Raw genomic sequence first — 20,524 nt, 5'->3', positions numbered from 1 at the left:
GTTGATGACTTTTTATACATTAACAATATATACTTTTACTGATTCATGAAATAGCATGGTTATTACTACAATTCTCCTTTTTCGACGAGCGGATAAAACAACCTTAAATGCACAGGCAGGTGTTGAGTTTAGAGCTAAGCTTATTTAAATCTTTAATTTAAATTTACCCTAAGTTTGTCTGCCCATGTTTTGTAATGATTGCAAAACTCCATCTTGAAAAAATGAAATGAATTTAAGTCATGCCTTTATAGACTCAAAGAGGGTTAAAATTTGTGTATGATTTAAAAGTTAAAATTGAATCAGATTATAATGTGTGCCGGTATGGGAGTCTTAAAAGATATATGGCGTTTATGAATGGCAAGACAGACATTTTCAGTCATTCGTTAAAGCTTCTCTTAGACCTTTTTCCGATGTGAATTTGTTTATTGTTTTGTATAATTTCTTATCCTGGTGGTTGTGTCATTCTTTATCATCAAAACAAATTCACACTTTAACACTATCTCCAAAAAATACAAGTCATTATATATTACAATACTTGATCGAAAATTCAATTGAATTATAAATATAGTTTTATTCATGAAGAGATACTAAGTTAATAGCTTTGCTTTGTTTTAGGTCAGCCAAATGTTGCCATTACAACTTTAAAAGATGGAAAACGGCAAAACAGTAACACCAACATATCTATTTGCCCAAGAGATGGAATGGTGTTCAGTTGTTATGCAAATACCTCCCCACCCCCTGACGTGGTAATAAGATGGAACATGAGCGATATTTACATCTTAACTTGGAATTTTACTTTGAATTCTGGTTGGAATACTGCTGCATATTTTACGTCGGACGTTTCTATTACTTGCAAAACAAAGTTTGATAGTATTATTCAACATGATAAAAACCCCCTTAATGCGACAATCGAGTGGAAGAACATCGATTTGGATTGTGTGAGTTATATTAAATGTGAAGCGGCCAACATGTTTGGGAAAGATATCAAAACACTAAATCTGATGAAAGGTCAATGCCAAGACTGACATGATTTCCTACTATGTCAGTCAAATAGCTTTAGAGAACTACGCCATATTTAGAAAACAATTAGCAAAGAAGAAGAAAACAAATTAGAGAAAAGAAAGAAAGAAAAGAAAGTAGTAGTTGCTATTGACTATACTTACAGATTGACCGTATGATATTTATATCCTTCAACTGTCTACTCTGTCAACTGGTCTATTGTATCTTTTTACATTAATATACAAGAAAGATGCAAAGATATGTACTTGTACAATTTAGATAGTGTTCTATGTTCTCTTTGAATTCCATACAGAATAAAATAGATGTTACGGATAAAACAAATGTTATTATTGCATAACCAATTTTTGGGACGTTTCAGATGTCAGTTAAGACATTGTTACCTTACGCACATTCACTCATTGTATTCTTTTAATGTAAATATGCTTAAAACAATATACTTATTGTTGGTTCATGTGATGCTGAAACCTCTGAATAGTTAGATGGTGTGATGTGTACAAGTTTTATTATTTATGCGAGTGTCCCGAGTAAGATGAAAATGTCTTTGAAGTATTATGTGAAAAACATGTTTGGTAAAGAAACTTGTTTTATATAAAAAAAACATTTTGGTTACGTTTATTTGTGTTAACTGCATATAATTTATAAGAATTTCAAACAATTTCTACTGCATTGATTATTCATTTAAGTACATGTAATACTGTTGAAACTGACCAATCTAAATTACATGTAATTGTTCCCTGATAACTAATAATTCCAATTCAGCCATATTTTTTCGTGTAAAAGCTACGGAATTTTTAAAACAAACATCTTTTAAATTAACCATCCGCCTCTTCTCTTTACAATAATATTAGTTTATGTATTTTTTTTTGTTTTATTTTTTTTGTTAACAGGCTTTTGTAAGGATTATTTACCCATGTTGTTACATTTTTAGTACCAATTTTTGAAATTTTTTTAGTGTATATATTTTTATCATTGACTGGGCTACTTTTTGTCATCTGATTTTTGAAGTTTAGCCAAAATTAATAATTAAATTATCATTATTTAAGCTGCTTGGTCCTATTTTCTTTTTATCAATTTTTGCGCACGTTTTTAAATGATAGTTATGCTAAGTATGTGTATCATGATAGTCATTGCAGTAGTATGACCGGTCAATTACGCCATATTTCAATGAAAAAAAATGATGAAATTTTTTTTCACAAAGCAAATGACTTTAAATAGGTATCGCGTTATTTTGCATCATATTGGAATTCGCTCCTGACTTCGAGGAGGGGATGACTGAAATACGACTTTGACTTCGCTCTTAATAAAGGTCATAATGTTTTAGCAAATCAAAAATAAACCTGTGTACATTTTGTTCACAATTATTTCTGAAGTCTGTGAAATTTGGTGTAAATAGGCAAAAGTCTATATTTTTAAGATATGTGGTTTAAAAGAAAAATTATTGATACTGTAAAAGCCGGAAAAAATCGGACCATGAAGCTTTAATTAATATTGATATTATTATTATATCATACGAAAGTATTATTACGAAGCCGTTTAAAATTTGTAATAAATAATTGTTATACATTCTGGAATTTTCTCTCTATCTGGCTCAGGGCAAAAAAAGTTAGACATGTTTACTTTTGTTCTCAGTCTCACATTTACAAATAATACAAAGGAATAAATAGCGGGAAAGAAAGACTAAGATAAAAAAATAAGCTAGTCTAAGTTAAAAGCCCCAGACCCTGAATTTTCCTTAAATCATTATGTGAAAAACTAGCTTCTAAATGCCAGAATATGTTTTGATGCATTGTTGCATTTGATTCAATATCCACATTTCTCAGTATCCTTTGTGATATTACATTACAAACTTCATAAAACTAGATCTTAAGTCTAGAAGCGATTTCAATTCTTAATTTATAATGGCCTCTTTTGTTACTTTTTATGATGATCTAACATGAGGGTCTGGGACACTTATCTTAATTTTGTAACGCACTTTCTAAGAATTAGTTGTTAGAAGGAATCAAATTCGTAAACGAAGTCTCTTTGTGTTTATTCTGTATATACAATAAAATATGTTCAACATGTGTTTTTTTTTAAATCTTTGTTTTAAATCAATTTTTCCTCCTTTTTTGTTGGATGGGGTGAGTGGGGTTGTCCACATAAATTTTCATATCCAAGTGACCTCAAAATGTTATAATAAGGACACATCATTTCAGCAGAATATGCTCAGAAGGCATGCCTTTAATTCTGCAGTTCTTGTAGGCATGTTGCGTCTTTTGTAAGTGGAGTGGTCAGATAAAGAATGGAGGGATTCATGTTGAGCCAAATGGACTGAACGTTTGTTTGGCAATTACATTAAATGTTTAAAGAACATAGCACATTTAACAAAAAATTGAGAGATAAGTTCATCTATCTGGTGCCGTTTATATATGATTATCTGACTTTGGATGGATATAAGAATTATATCTAAAAGATTAAGATTTTAACAAATTGTATGTATTTTTAAACCAAACCTAATAAAATGTAAACATGTATTACAATACCTGTGGAACATTATTATTCATAACAGATCTCGTTCGTTTACATTGTAGCTGAATTTGTATATTTAATGCATCCTTATACACCCTCTCTCTCCCTCTCTCTCTCTCTCTCTCTCTCTCTCTCTCTCTCTCTCTCTCTCTCTCTCTCTGTTGTCCTTAAATGTATGTTAAGTGTGTCTCCAGTTCATAAACACATAAACAATTTTTAAAAGAAATAATACTTACCGTTTCTTAATTTTCAAAAGACGAATATACATGGTTAATGCAATAATGCCATACACAAATGCCAAACATATCTTTTCAATACATTGATGGGTGTTTAAGAAAATTTTCCAAAAAGACTTCAGGTGAAAAGATATCATACAATTAAAATAATCAGAATGAGACAATGGATTAATGATAAAGACTATAGTAGCGTTATATATATGTCATTCACTATTTCTTATCTATATATTACGAGTCAAGCTATTATTGCATCGTTATAACTTCCTGTCTACGATGCACTTTTGTTGCCTAACCGTTTTCTTCATCTCGCTGTTGTTTCCGACTCTGAAATGTTACATGTACAATGAGCAGGAAAACAGTAACGTGCATGTTCAACCTCGAATTCTTTTGAACGACCCAGATAAGGTAAATTCTCGCATGGAGGCAATGGAAAGAGAGTTGCAGTCCCTAAAGACAAAATTCCAAGCACAGGAGAGTGAAACACAAAATTTAAAGCACCAACTGGAGAGTAGGACCTCGGAACTCTTGAAAATAAAGACATCTGGGTATATAAGATATAAATAATGTATTAGAAAAAAAAGTTTGTAGACCGAAGTAATATAAAAAGAAAATTAGATCATATACATGTTGCAATATTATGTTTGCTTTTGTGTCTAATACAAAGAGAAAGCTATAAGAATAATATAGCATTTCCTTTTTTATCTTTTCTAATCTGGATCTTTGTATAGGTTCCATATGTGTCCGCTGTGGAAGAAAAACGTGTCCAAATACCAATGAAACATAATTGCTCTATAGTGGTAATTACGTTGGGAAAAACTAAATACTATTAATACAAATAACGGGCCATAGGATGAGTTCGTTAGGTTTATTCAGTTTAATAGCGAATGTGGAGTAAATTTTTAAGCTTTAGATAACCATCCATATCTGGGCTTTCCTATCAATTGACATAAAAATGTTACATTAAGCTTAAAAGTTTACTTTATAGTATGCAGTTGAAGACATTTGCTTTTTAACACATTTAATCTACTCAACCCTCCGTTGTGTTTTAAGAAGGAAATCACAAATTGAATGATGGCAGTTAAATTAATTTAAATCTAAAAACCAGTAGTTCTAAGATTACACAATGTCCGAATATAATGATTTATGGTTATTGAAGGTTTCTCTGCTGGTGGACTGTATAACGATAAGGGGAGTGCAACAACAACTCTCTGCCTGCCCCCATGACCCTAGACGCGGCTCCTGCCGGGGTACCATTCTATTCTCATTTTGGAGTTTTATATGGATCTAAATACGAATTTGTCTTCAAAACATAGCTTACAATGATGACGTACCATGTGCTGTTTGCTTTAATTCGCAAGCAGAATCGATTATGATTCCGGCAAAGTCCTCCTGTCCTTCGAGTTGGACGAAGCAATATGCCGAGTTTTTAACGTCTGGTGGTTCTTACCCAGATCATTATGGCGCGAAATATTTATGTTGAGACGAAAATCCTGAGTATATGACCGATGTCGCCAGACAGCATGAGGAGAATGGCAGGCTGTTTTATCCAGTACACGCTGTCTGTGGGTCTCTTCCTTGCCCGCCATACCAGAATTCTCAAACCATAGCATGTGTGGTCTGTACCAAAATAAAGCGCAATTATGTGACCTCAAAAAAAAATTATGTTTGTTGCATTTTTCTCATTCAGGATTTTTATATTGATCCTAAAATTTTCCCTGAAGTTATTGTTGGTGTCATCGTATTAGTTCAGAAATACAAAAAACCCATTTCCATTTTTAATACCTCTTTCTCAAGAATTCTGGTTATTTAAATATTGAGGTTCATCGTGCCTCTGTACGGTACACTCGTCAAATTTATGGAGATGTTGAAAATGTTGAAAAACAAGCGCCTGTGAATTCGAAGCATTTTCTTTCTATGGGTTACTTGTCCTATTAAATTTCTATATTCAGTAGAATTACATATAGTTAAGATTTCCGTGTGTCCCTTTAGAAGTGTTATATAATGTAAGTATCTCTCGTATGGATTACTCGTTCATCAGACTCAATAGTATTTTTCTGGGTCTACTTCCTTTGTATACTTCTTAAATATAGTGTATTATTACCTAATCAAAGGGATTTTGTTGTTTTATTATAAATTAAACATTTTCGTCTATTTTGGCCTCGGGCAATAGATCATACTGAGCTGTTCCCTGCACCTCGGGAAAAATCTTCGGGTCTATCGACTGCTCAAGCATTAAATAATTGTGTACTATTGTAACTTTAGTTTCTATGATACTGAGGATTTCTGCATGTATATCATGTCTTTGTAGATATGAATTTATATTTTTAAGATGCGCAAACACAATTCATTAGTTTCTAATGGGTATTTACACAGGCAGAATCAGTTTTGGATACCAACTCTTACATAAATCTTCTCGATATATTAAATTTTCAATTGTTAATTAGTACATTCTGTTAACTAAAAAAAGGATATAAATTATACTAAAATATAGTCACTTATAAATAGTGTACATACGTGTATTCTTCAAACATTTTATGATAATAGTACTTTAATAAATGTTGTATAGCTCAAGTAACTCCCTTGCTATGAAAAATGATTTTTGCTTAACAAGCCATGCCGTTAATCATAATATAAGTAAAGGTAATAAATGCATAAATTCATCTTAGTTCTTACCTGTAAATATTACACACTCTTTCTCTCAAACAACACCCTAACTATGAAATTGAAAATGTTAACAAGGTAATTTAATTAAGTTTAGGTTTTAAAATGTATAAATTAAACCTACCTCTTACCTTTGTGAGATGAAATCATCATACTGCCTGCCCACAGTTGTAATATTGATGAATTGTATATAATATTTTACCAGAGTTGAAAATTTTATTGTAATTTAGGTATTGTTGGAGGAAGATATTACACAGACACCAATGGCGGAGTCAACACGCTTTGCCTGCCTCATAACCCTGACCCAGCTCTGACAAGTCTCCCAATATTTAGCTACTCTGGTCGTATTTTCGGGGCTGAATACGAGTTCAGCTTTAAAGGTGTTGGAGTGAACGACGATGTTCCATGCGCCGTTTGTATGACAGCGCATGCAGCATCTTCTATTATGATTCCTGCTAAAGCATCTTGTCCGCAGTACTGGACAAAGGAATTTGATGGATTCCTAACCTCTGGGGCCCATTATCAAGGCCACACTTCAACAGAATTCCTATGCATGGATAGCAGTCCTGAATACTTGACCGAGGGAGCACGCCAGCACGACAATAATGATCGATTGTTCTACAGCGTAGAGGCAAAGTGCGGTTCCCTCCCCTGTCCACCTTATAAAGATACCGAGCTTCTCTCGTGTGTTATCTGTGCATTGTAGATTGCCAACATTTGGAATAAAAAATGGAGTTGTATATTATTCCGACCTTATATGAAAAGTAAACTTATTTATTTTCTTTCAGAAATATGTCGAATAAACCGAAACAAGGCTTATACTAGTTCTGTGTGCAGTTTATAATAGACGAAGTAATTGCAGCTTTAGTTGGACATCTATATGTTATGTTCAGTTAACCGCAAAGTCTGTTGTATTCTAAATGTAGTTCACCAGGTGCTAGGTTGTTGTTGGTTTTTTTTTACAACATATATAAAAAAAACTTGCCTTTAGATCAAAAACATTTCGTGCAAATTATTGTTGAATGAAGTGTATTCAAATTTGATAATTAAAAATAATAAATATATGTTGGATTAAACACAGGGTGTCCAGGGTTTCTGGTTTCAAATCTGAAACTTAGAGATACACAATATAAATGTCTCAAGGTAAGCTAAAAATAATCTACAACAAGTTGAAGATTTAATTATAATTATATAAAGCACTTAAAATAGCGAAGGACACGAACACTAGATATTGTCAAATTTTCGGGACAACCAGTCCCTTCTTCAGGACAAAAAAAAAAAGTAAATCACATTGGTAAAAACAAAGAAAACAAAATCTAGCGCTACTACTAAAACTACTAAAGAAACTATAAAAAAAGAACAACTACATTATAAACAGTTTTAGTTCACATTCTTAAAGAAGGTGTTGACAATGCCTCCAATCGCTCTAAACAATTTTAGTTCAGAGTCGATTAATTACTTTAAAGAAACTGGACGCATTGGACTTCATATTTACGAAAGCCGAGAAGGATCATTCGAAATACGAGATTCGAAATTCGAGATTCAATATCTAAATTAACCAATCAAATCATGGATCTGAAACCTGTATCCTAGCAACATCAAACTGTTCTAAATAAAGATCATTCGTACATGCTCTTTCCTACAAATAAATGTCTTAATAGCTCTTATATAGTGGTTATAAAATGGTTAAATTAACATTGATGAATTAACCCCACACAGTATAAACAATTAAATTAGAAATAACACTGTTGGCTTTGCGAATCTAAGTGGTTTTGTTTGCCCTGTATGTATTCCCCCCCGAACAATTTTAACCCGAAGTGTATTCGCCCCAACTGTGTAAAAATCGGCTCGCGAAGAAAGATCTGTTTAATCTAAATGTTTTAGCTATGAAACGAAACTCAATGAAATAATCGACATGTCAAAATATAGGTTATGATAAAGTTTTAAACCATAGAAGATATAATGATTTACAACCGCAAAGACAAAAATCCAGATAATAGTATATTGTAGGGTATGACAATGCCATTGTCGATATGAGAGAGAGAGAGAGAGAGAGAGAGAGAGAGAGAGAGAGAGAGAGAGAGAGAGACAGACAGACAGACAGACAGACAGACAGACACAGAGAGAGTTTTGTAGTGTCAAATTCAGTTTGATTTAGAATTTGAAATTGATTTGATTTGTTACAAGCATATATAGACAATAATTAAGCCTCTAAAACGAGAAAAGAGAGGAGGTAGCTAGGGTAGGGCAGACCAACTAGCAAGCTTTAATTTTTACGATGTTAGCGCACCTGTGATTTACATCGACTCTCTCTCTCTCTCTCTCTCTCTCTCTCTCTCTCTCTCTCTCTCTCTCTCTCTCTCTCTCTCTCTCATCACCTAGCATTTCCTTTTCCGTGAGGGGGTTTGGGGTATTTGTGATGTCTTACATTAGCTAGCGAAAATGATAAAAAAAAACATGAAATTTTCTTTAAATTGTGTGCGGATGTTGTACGCCAATAATCTGTTTTCAGTATATACATTTCAAGAGAGGGGGGGGGGGCTATATAGTCCTAATTAATTTGTCAGTTATTCTGTCCCCGCTTTGTTTTCTCTTCGTTTTCCAGGTTTTTTTTTTATTTGGCTCGGCAAATTAATATAAAACTTAATAATATAATATAAAAGCTCCATAACGATGCACTGTAGATAAATTATGAGTAGTTTTACTTTTGATAAACAGGTACATATCCGTACTTGATTTTTAATTTGACTCTTATAATCGGATTTAATATTCCAATAATTATAGGGTAGGAAAGAGTAGACGGGACTTTTTTGCGCATATCCTACTGTACCATTCATTCAACACAGGTATTAGCACTCATCGAGTTCGACTTGCTTTCCTTTTTCTTTCATCCACTGGATTTAAAGTTATTAATTTTTGAAAATATTTTGAATTTATGGCCTGATTATATATAAATTAGAGCTGCACTGGTGCATATATTTACCCAAATGGACCAAAATATAACCAAATGAATCTAAAAATTTTGACAAAATTAGTTTTAATCGTACGACTCTTTTTCAATTCTAATCGGGTATGTCCATTAGAAAAATCTTGAACCACACACATTTTAGCAAATAAAACGGCAATTGTTTCATTTTTTTAAGGGGAGGGAGGTGGTGCCGGTAAAGGACATGTATTGCTTGTGGCAGTTGTGCTATACTCTCATCTGTTATAATAGGTAATACTCTACATATTGATATAAAATGAAAGTTTCCAATTACACTGTACATAGCTTCTATCACGCATTTTGACCCGTGCGATAGTTTAAAACAATTTTCAAAGCATTTAATGTAATTCAACCGATCATTTTTGAAATTTAATTTTCTGGATCCCCGCCTGATACGTCCGCCTTCTTGTATATTAGAATTACATGTACGTTGACCATATGTACACATTAACTTAATCGGCTATGTTAATGGACGATAACATTTTTTATCAATGTTTTTGCAGGATATGTAACAAATAACAGCCTATTTGTGGGTTTTTGCACTGATTATTTGAGATAATTTGCCGCCATCTTTTATGCATTCCACACACCACTCACAGTTTCTTTATTTGGTGTTCTGTGTGTATGGCGACAAATTGGTAAATTTGCACCACTCACCCCTTGTAGCTTCATCCTGATTACATTTTATCTGGCTAAGTGTAATGTAGTAGTATTTTAAATACACACATCTTTGTTTGCAGTGCTTATTTACATCTTTAGAGATTTACTTACAAAAAAAGTAAACATTTGTATGACTTATATGTAATTATTGTCAATTTTGGTGCGGTGGGGGGTAGGGGGGTAGGAAACTACAGAGAAACTTAACTTGGCTGTGAAACATACGCTTTTATTCTTTCTTGTTGATATATCAATGAATGAATTATAACAAAATATATGTACAACAATTAATTTTGAAATATTCATGCACAATCAAATAAAAGGTTTTACTGTTCTCTGCACAAGAAATCGGCAATGTGAACAAATTGGCACCCTATCATCCCTACCTTTAATTGTAGAGAGTAGGTATCCTTCTATATTGAAAACAATTCCAAAAGTAAGACTCATAATAAGTTGTTTACTGAGGAAAAGGAAAAAAAAATTGTATTTATTAATAATTCCGTATGATGTGATAATATCTCAATGATTTGTTTATAATCATAGTACTAGTGTATCACTGTATGCATACATAAAAACGATAAGTAATGCTTATATTTATTAGTGAAACAGGACAGATTATTTATATTTAGATTATTTAGATACATGTACTAATCTTCATGCGGGGATCTAGAAAGGAGGGGGTCAGGGGATCTGGAACCCCTCCTCGGGAAAATTGGAGCTTATTAAATTTACATAGTAAAATTTTTTAAAATTGGCCTAGGACCCCCTACAGAAAAAATTAGCTACGCTTATGAAGTTCTCTACCATAACCGCATTTTTACACAAAAGAGGTGAATAAACCCGGGTTTTAAACTATTACTGGTGGTGAAATACCTTAGGGTTCAAACGCATCAGGTGGAAATGCACCAGGGCAAACATAATCACTCAGATCCGCGAAGCACACTGCATTATTACTAGTCTACTTAGATATTCTGTGTAAAAGTAAATACAAATAATTATTTAGTTAGGCACGGAGAAGTGAACATAGCATTTATTTGTATATAAGAGCATGTACGTATGATTTTTATTTAGAACAGTTTGATGTTGCTAGGATACAGGTTTCAGATCCATGATTTGATTGGTTAATTTAGATATTGAATCTCGAATTTCGAATCTCGAATCTCGTATTTCGAATCTCGTATTTCGAATCTCGAATCTCGAATGATCCTTCTCGGCTTTCGTACATATTTCATTGAAAATGACAGTTTAAAATATGATTTTTTCATTGTGTTTACCAAAATTATCAAATAAAGCTATTGTTAAGAAGCATCATATAAAGAATTTATATCTTAAATCTTATAAACCTGTAGGTACCTTTCATTTACTAGATCTTGACCTTAATACTTATTGTAGACTAAGAAATACACGTTTTAGGTACACGAATGACCCATTTACAGATTGTTATATTTTCTGAAAGATGATAGATTTCCCTAAAAATTCACTTCACATTAAACGTTTAAATCTATGAAATCTGCATACAGAGGTCCAGATTATTTCTGCTTTATCTCTATGTATTTGACAAAATTCTCCTTTCCGGTGTCGACTTCACACTGGTATTTAGCAAACATGAACACTCCATCCATCTGAAATCTTAATGGAAAAGCCCAAAACCTTGGTTCCGTAGGAGTTGTCTGAATATTAGAGATAGTATATACATTATTATCTTTGTCTTGAGCATTTTTTTCGGGGCCATCTTCTCCGACTGTATAGTGTCCTATCTTGACTTTATTTCGATACCATGTAATCTTTGTCAAGGGATTCGCAAACACATCGCATACTAATTCTATTGAGTCCTTTCTGTCGGAAAGTATAGATGTTTCAACGCTGAAACTCCCGTTGTTTATTTTCACTTTTATATTTACATCCGGAACAACTTTAAAAAAGAAATTAAAATGTTAGAAATTGAATTAAAAGATGCTATGAGTAAACATAAAATAAGGAAAAAATGAAATAATTACAAAACTATCAGACTTTGATATGGGAGACAGTGATATACTAAATTTTAGCTTACATTTCACGTCAAGAAGGATGACTTTTGAAACTGGGTTCTTCTTTTCGTTGTAGTTGTTTGAAGCGTTGCATTGGAATTTTGTAGCACATTCCCTTGACACGTTTTTTATCCCAAGCATTCTGCCCTGAATTCCGATGTCTCAAAAAAAGAACATTGTTATTGGTTAAATAAATTTCTACTCAGTTTAGCCCATTCGGCTTAAAAATTATTGGATATTCAAAATTAAGTGGACCTTTGAAAAATTTGTATTTCTAGGGACAATATGTAATCAGAAAACTGATGGAATCATTTTTGCTTCTTTTAATATCATTTCAATGTCCTACTATTTCAAAGTTTGACCTCGGATTTATTAAACAGCATCAGCTTAAAATATATATATTTATAATTTTGAATATCAAAAATATCTCTTTCATTACATTTGTATATCATTCACCGCATTAAATGCATACTGCACAGTATGGTGTATGTATTTGAATCAGTTTTGAAAATGTACATTTGCTACTGCATTTCAGTTATTACGTATTTTTCGTGTTAAAAACGTATCACATTCAGAGTTTAAAAATAAACTACTAAAATTATATTTTTGGGGAGGGGGGAAGATATGTGCTGATTTTATTTTCACAATTTAAAATTTATACATTTTTTCTTGTTTGATACTCGCATAAGGTTCAAAAACACCAGTAAAAAAATTCTGTTATTGAGACTTTATCAACAAAACAGACTGTTCATCATGTTAATTTCGGAGTAATTTCTATAGTTCCACAGGTTTAAAAATATACGTAAGCCATGGGATTCGATTCAGAAGCAAACATAAAATGTTAGAAAAATTAAAGTTAAATGAATGATTTCCATTGAATTATAATTTACTTCATAACTACGTAAAATCAATAGCTTGTTTCAAACAAAGAAGGGAAAAATACATATACTTGTAAAAAGAAACTTTTCCTTAATAATATCATTTACTTTCAAGATAAGGGTGCTGTGTGACAAAGAGAATTTATGCAACAAGTTTTAAATTAAACACACGTCATAGATAATTTTGGATAAAAAGGGTTGGGTGATCATCACTTTCTTTACAACCATTTCAAATTAAACACAAATTACAATTGGCGTCTTTGCATAAAAAATAACTCAGATTCTGTCAGTTGATGTTTTAACCAACGTCGGAAGTAGATACGTACATCTAATAACTATAATTATGCATGATTAAATCACGTAGTCTGGTTGAACATATTTGTATATGATTGTAAAATTAATGCATAATCAATGTAAACAGATATACAAGTACGCAGACAGATCTGTCATGATTAGATATTACTGTCATGTTGTAAATTTTGAATTTACTGGGTGGGTGTAAATACAAAATTTACAACATGACAACTTAGTTTTCATCAGTTGTCATGTTGTAAATCTTGTATTTACACCAACCCAGAAAATTCAAACTTTCCAACATGAATTAACTACAAATATAAAAATCAGATAAGAAATAAACATAAATATCCTTGTTATCAGTATTTATCAGGGTAAATATGTTTCAAATATGTAATTTATTGTACAATTTAATGCATTAATTTTTTCTATCCTGGCATCTACTAGGGTTTAATTGTACATCCAAAGATATACGTATACATGTACCTCTCAAAGCCTCAGTTTGTTGATATGTGGTTTCCAACACGTACCACGTGACTTTGGGCTCTGGAACCCCTGTTGCATTGCACCACAGACGAACCTCGTTGTACTCCCAAACGCTCACTCTGGGTTCACTGGAAACAGGGATTGCTGCTTCTTCTGAAAATTCACATGGTTTTGCTATGAATTTCTTAATAATAAATTGTTTTACAAACAAATAGAATGGAAGATATGCTAATGTTAAAGCATTGTTTTGTGTATGTTTAGTATGCAAAGCGTTTGATTTCTTATTATTGAAATCACAACATGAATTCATTCCGTATGTAGGTATTCAAGTTTTTCTAAAATTGAAGCCTTTTATAAATTTTACTAAAACATAGTAACAGTTTTGTTACATGAAGTATAAGAGTGGGTGTGGGGAGATGGAGGAGAGAGGGTGTGGTTTTCTTGACAAACCAAAATTAAGTTTACTGTCAGCACATTGGAATTAAAGGTAAATTATATAAATCTGAGAAAAACAAGGGGCAGGTTCCATAACTCTACCAATCAGTTAAACTCAGTTCTACTAGAATGATTATTGTTTAAACGATTTACAACAATTGTCTATTTATTTTTACAAACTAAGCAATATTTTAGATCACTGTTTACATTAATTGCGATTACGCAGAAAACTTTCAACACAGTTTCTTCGATTGATTAAAAGTCAAATGATAATTTTGTTTAAATTAAGTTTCAGTTTTAATTTTCTATGATAGAAAAAGTATATTCAATTTTCTGGGCAACAAGTACATACATGTATTTTTATCATATACAAATATTTTTAGCCCGAATTGATTAAATTTAAAATGTTTTTAATCTCTATTTTATAAAATACATCGTAGGTGTAATAATTCCGGATATTTTAGGTTCGGCCCAGACCGGGTTTTTCTTTTAGTTCCTTTGTTTATGTCACGTGATACAAGGGTATAAATACGACAGTGAATCAGCTGTCGGCTGCTTAGTTGGAAATCGTTTAATAAAAGGTATTGTGTCAATACAGAGCTTGCCCGTTCGTAACGGTGTTAAGTGTTTTTGATAGGCCATAGAGAGGTTGTCCTCTTGGTACTGTAGGCATTGCAGTCATTTTGGCTTGTCAGTCTTTCACAGTAGGCTTTCCTCGGAGAGGCTAGCCATGGTTCCTTTCTCTAGTGGCTGATCAGACTGTCGTCCAGGCCGTTGTGCTCACTGTCCGTCCTGAATAAGGCAGCCTACAGTGTGCACAATGGTTGAAGGGCTACCACATATACTGTCCGTCCTGAATAAGGCAGCCTACAGTATATGCGGTAATCTGAGGACGGTCAGTCATTTTAGCTGAGTGGTTGACCTCAGTGGATTGTCACTGTGGGTGTGTACTGTCCGACCTGAACAAGGCAGCACCAGTACATCACACACAGTGTCAATTATATATATTTATTATACCCCTTGTTTTGTTTGTAAATATTCTAGATTCCCTGAAATTACGTGTTGATTATTAACCTAAGTAAGTTTAGGCTATACCAATCATTTTTGACAATCAATAGAAAAACATTATATTATAAAACTGTGTTAGTGTACACCCAAAACCCTGGAAAAAGCCAGGCACGAACCCTTCCCCTGGCAGTACAAGTAGCTCGGCACGTTACAGTAGGTAAAAAAAATCATGATGCATTTGAAAGGTTAAACTGTTTCTTAAGAATAAATGTTAAATGTAAAATCATGTTTTGTTGAACATTATTATTATAAAGGAGACCAAACTATTAACATTTCAACGTATCAAAAATGTGTGTTGTACAGCATCCTCATATTTAATCGTTGGTATTCTTTGTTAAACATGCTCTCAGTGGGTTTTGTTTACTATTGGCATTCTTTAAAACTTTTCATTTTAATGAATTTAAATTTCTTAGTTGAAACCTCCCTATTATATCACATGAATTTAATGTTTGTATAAATTTATACTTGATGTATGATTGAAACTTATAACGTTAATAAAATCAAATTTGAAACACGAGAAAAGACCCAGTATATTGTTTTAATTCCAAGTGAGTAAATTATCTTACCTTTGAGTTTTAGCATATAGTCACTTATAACCGAACCGTTTAACAGCTCACATTTGTAACGTCCCTCATCAGTCTTCTTCAAAGAATTTATCATCAAATGGCTGTCCCTTAAATACCGATTCTTAAAAGAATATCTATCATCTTTATTGAAAAAAGCTGTGCTATTTGCAATCGGTGTTAGGTCCTTCAACCATAAGATCTGAAATATGTTGATGAACAAAACGATAAAAAAGTAAAAACTGAATAAAGTACATTTTTTTCGTGTCATTTTTATTTCAAAAAATCTAATTGTGTTTCCATGGACAAGATACAATTGAAGTACATGCAAAATATAGCCATGTTGATTAGTCATATACACCTAACCTTAAAGAGGTTTTTTTAAATCATAATAAAAATTATTGACAAATATTCCTTTGAAAATGATATCGAGATCTAGTAGTCTGACTGAGGCAACAAAGAATGCATTTTATTATCTATATTTACATAATTAAAATCATTTGATCAATTATCCTAAAAAAGTGTGTTAAAGTACTTAAACTATTATTGTTAAATAAAACGTTACACAGAAAAAACAAAATCGGTCAATTTCCAAATATATAAAAATTGCCATGGTACTTACACTCTAGCTCATCCTGCATGAGAAAGTATACTAATATTTTACTTTAAGAAACTTACATTGAAACCTGTGGGTCGTTCACATTCCAGGGGATATGCCAAGTTCGATCCGGATTCTCCAATAACTGATACAGGATCTACAGAATTTTACACTTCAAGTTGATATGATAAATGTCATATTTTATTACAATAAACTAAAAAAACACAACGTTAATTTAAATGTAACACTATATTTAAAAAGATCTTTAATGTTACCAGTGCATACTGTTATAAAAAGACAAGGAAGTTGAACTTCGGATCGATTATGCATATTTATATGACAATATGCATGTCCATCATTGCTAATAAAACTTCGCAGCTTCACTTTGCTCATCATTTGGCTGTAGGTTTCAGTAAACCGCTTTATGTTTCTGGCGATGTATTGATAAAGATATTTGGAATTGATTATTGTAAAGTTTATCATTAAGTGAAACTTCCGTGACAGTTATAAGAATACTTAAAACTGTAACTTTTTTTAAATACGCCAAGAAACTTAAAGTAAACAAAAATCCACGATTCAAAATGTAATCAAAAACATAATCTGATTTCTAGTTTACATAATCAAGAATTGTTAGCTCCGTATTCCACTTATAACTCGGCAACTGGCACTCAAACTTTGGTTGACTATTAAGAGATGCCCTATTGAAGCACTGTAAACATTAAAAACTAAAAAATATTTGAACAATATCGTATTCCTTTAAGGAGATATTCATATAGTCTAAAAATGGCAACGACTATCCGGTGTAATGAAGAATAATGACCCCCGTAGAATAATGACCGGGGGTCATTTTTCGACGTAAAATAATGACCCACATTGCTGTAGAATAATTGGATTTTTCTGAAGAAAATAGACCCAGGGGTCTTTTTTCTTCATGTTAAACGTGAGGAATAATGACCCCCGTAAAAAATGACCCCCACTGTAAACACGATAAAATTGGTTATCAAGTATCCCGACAAGGTATCTGACTTTGAAATTACTGGAATTTTCACTCTGTTCAGTTGGGTTTGAAGTTATAAACTCTGAACTTGTAAAGAAATCGCTGTATATAGTTTTTCATATCCGTAGCAAACACAAACACACACAAACTTACATTGCCACAAATTGTTACGTCTCTTCTCTCGTCGACATATATCGGAAATAACGCTGCACTTGTGTAGAAATCTGCTGAACTATACTTGATTCTAAACAACATATTATATAGCTTTATTATATACATTTAGGAATTAAATTGTGTGAAAGTTAACGAACAACAATCAAGAAAGAATAATTGTTGTAATAATATAAGCAATATTCATTGGTGAATGAATTGTCAAACAAAGAATGATATATATATATATATATTTTCGTGCTGGGGGAAGGGATTTTTAAGGTGGAAAGTCCATCTGATAAGAGAGATAACTTCTGTAAAAATATTCTCACTTTGTTTCTGATATCTCCTAATTATTAAGGCAACAAGGACGACAACAAGCAACAAGGCAGGCGGTATGTACTGGGCCCCAGATTATGCTGGAAGATTTATTTTAATCCAAATTTTATAAGATGAAATTTGAACGGAACGAACTGAACCCCAACTTTTCAGGGGGGGGGGGGGGGGGGCGCCAAAAAATTAGAATTGTTTTACCAAAAAGTACAAGAAATTTAAACTAATCATATTGATCAAATTTAAAGAGGTAATATCTCTACCCCCCCCCCCTTAAATTTCCGATCCTCCAATGCATTGTTGTTGTTTTGGTGTGTTTTTCAAATATACCTTAATTATATGTATCAACAACCATCAACAATACGTATTTGATGGTTTAGGCCAGAGAATCTTTAGATGGAAAGTTTTATTTCTCTCTTAATCGCTCGTTCACAAAGGTAAATGAATTAGAATTGGGAAAAACATACTAAGACAATTGCAAACTATAGAGTTAGTTCATTATTTGAGACTTATAATATTTCAAATGTTTAAAACTGAGTCAGGTTTTTCTATTTTAATAGATCAGATATGGGGAAACAAAATTTAAAAAAAAGAAAAGAACAAAATCACATTTTAATCAAGACAATATATATATCCCTATATAACAATATCGCGTCTACTCATTTATTGCCAATAAACAGTATTATTTTATAGTATTTTGTATCTCAAAATAATTTAAATGTGTTGTCACGCGTTATAAAGTCATATGTATACATATGAATGTAACTCGTCAAGATGACAACCATACCCCTATACAATACGTCAGTATCTTGTTTTAACGGAAGGAATTTTATTTTTTAAGATATACCCCTTCTTTCACTTTAAGTTTATTTGAATATGAATTATATTTTTTTTTACTTTCTGTAAACTACAGTAAAAATTACAATATTATAAAGACACAAATAATAAAAAATTATACTGAAAAACTTTAATTTATAAAGGGGTCATTATTCTACAGGGGTCATTTTTCTTCATGTAGAGTGTGCTCATTTTTGTAAAATGACACTTATTCTTTAGGCAATAGGTCATTTTTCTACGTAGAATAATGACCGGGGGGTCATTTTTCTGCGTAGAATAATGACCGGGGGGTCAATATTCTACGTCGAAAAATGACCCCCGGTCATTATTCTACGGGGGTCATTATTCTTCATTACACCGGCCCTCTTATTTTTCTGTAATGGGGTACATGTATAACTATTGATGATAGAAGTTTTTCATGAAGAATATTTTCCATATGTATAATTATGGGCACTATAAGTAAATACACCACCGTTTCTTCACTAGGAATATTAACTAACACTGCTTTATTGAGACAGTAAGAGCCAATATCCAGTCTCCTTCATATATATACGATATACGTATTAATTAAGCACCAAAAAAGGACATTTCAAAGTTTTTTTGTCGAACACCCTTTTCTGAGTTTTCGGGTAAAAAGACTATTAACCAACTTAATTGATGCTGTCTGCAAGCGTTTTTATACATAATTAAAAATAAATCCCTTAAAAAAAAATAAAAGATTAGTTGCACTGTTAAAGTTTATATTTTGATCTCCCGTAAGAAAAGGGATTACTGTGGAATAAATCATCTTTGTTCGTGGGAGACGGTGTTCGTGGCTCTTGTGGGTAAACATTGGCAACAAATTTACATCCCCAGGATCGTATATACAATCATTTCTTTAAATTGTATTCAAATTATCCCGAACTTGCTACCAATAAATGTAAGGCCACACCAACCAGGAAAATTATGGCTACTTACGAACATTGACCTCCACGAATTGAAATGATTCCACAGTATAGTAACATACCTATTGAATAGCTGATGTTGAAACTCGCAAATATACCCAATAAGAAATAAAACGCCATTTTAGGCATTTTAGCACACATGTGCTTTTACCAAAAGTTGAGCGAAAAATTACTCTCTTGTTAGTATGTTATCATGGGATCGGAAACCGACAATCTTTGTCGGTTATACCATGCATTCCTTACATAAGTGTTTGTGAACTGGAGACACACTTAACATACATTTAAGGACAACAGAGAGAGAGAGAGAGAGAGAGAGAGAGAGAGAGAGAGAGAGAATATCATAAATGACATTAGTTTGTCAACAAGTAACCATATCTTTGCAAGTCGGTTTGATTACAGCAACTGCATACTTTCTTCCTTTTTTAAAACCGACAGGCCAAATGACCATAGTCTAAATCAGTCCTAGGTATGATACATTGAAATGTACGTTAAAGGACATATCGCATGTTTCTAAAGTATGGGACATTTTACATTTTTTGGCTTCCTTGTGTATCTAATAGTTACTCCTAACAGTTTGTTAACGGTATAAAAGCGGTAATTAGCCATAATATCAATTTAAAATATAGCCCCGATCGTTTAAAAACTCGTTAATTAGATAGCGTGTCACGTGGTACAGTGACGTCACATGCGACCTTCTTCGAACAGCTGAAAGCCTGATTGTAAACAAATATGTAGGATTAGCATTATCTTCTTTAAATTTTGACATTTATTCAACATTTACGTTGTTTTTTTTTAATGCTGACTAAATTAGAAGAATCTTATTATACAGTCGTACATGTTTAAGCC

General features: G+C 32.4%; 2 protein-coding genes across 7 annotated transcripts in view; one reads left to right on the top strand and one right to left on the bottom strand.

The window, feature by feature from the left end:
* The window catches only part of LOC105330768 (uncharacterized), a 171,858-nt gene that overhangs the window by 8,616 nt on the left and 142,718 nt on the right, over positions 1-20,524 (top strand). For 3 of the 6 annotated variants that reach the window (XR_010714591.1, XM_034468625.2, XM_011448829.4), the window contains one exon: positions 616-1,283. The exons of the other annotated variants lie outside the window; for them this stretch is intronic. Coding sequence is in view for 2 of the 3 variants with exons in the window: in XM_011448829.4 (XP_011447131.3) it covers positions 616-1,025 (410 nt within the window). In the remaining variant the exon portion in view is untranslated. Of the gene's footprint in view, positions 1-615; positions 1,284-20,524 lie in introns of those variants that run through there. 6 annotated transcript variants of the gene reach the window in all.
* Positions 8,735-19,710, bottom strand: LOC136276174 (lachesin-like). Its single transcript, XM_066087322.1, has 6 exons — positions 19,692-19,710; positions 16,498-16,574; positions 15,823-16,021; positions 13,754-13,906; positions 12,119-12,256; positions 8,735-11,980 (listed from the first exon to the last, which is right to left on the bottom strand). Exons 3-6 carry the CDS (start codon positions 15,914-15,916, stop codon positions 11,598-11,600), a joined length of 768 nt encoding a protein of 255 aa, XP_065943394.1. The 5' UTR covers positions 15,917-16,021; positions 16,498-16,574; positions 19,692-19,710; the 3' UTR covers positions 8,735-11,597.

This window comes from Magallana gigas, chromosome 6 (genome assembly GCF_963853765.1).
Source record: "Magallana gigas chromosome 6, xbMagGiga1.1, whole genome shotgun sequence".
Classification (NCBI taxonomy): Eukaryota; Metazoa; Mollusca; class Bivalvia; order Ostreida; family Ostreidae; genus Magallana; species Magallana gigas.
This window is presented reverse-complemented; position numbering and strand designations above follow the sequence as displayed.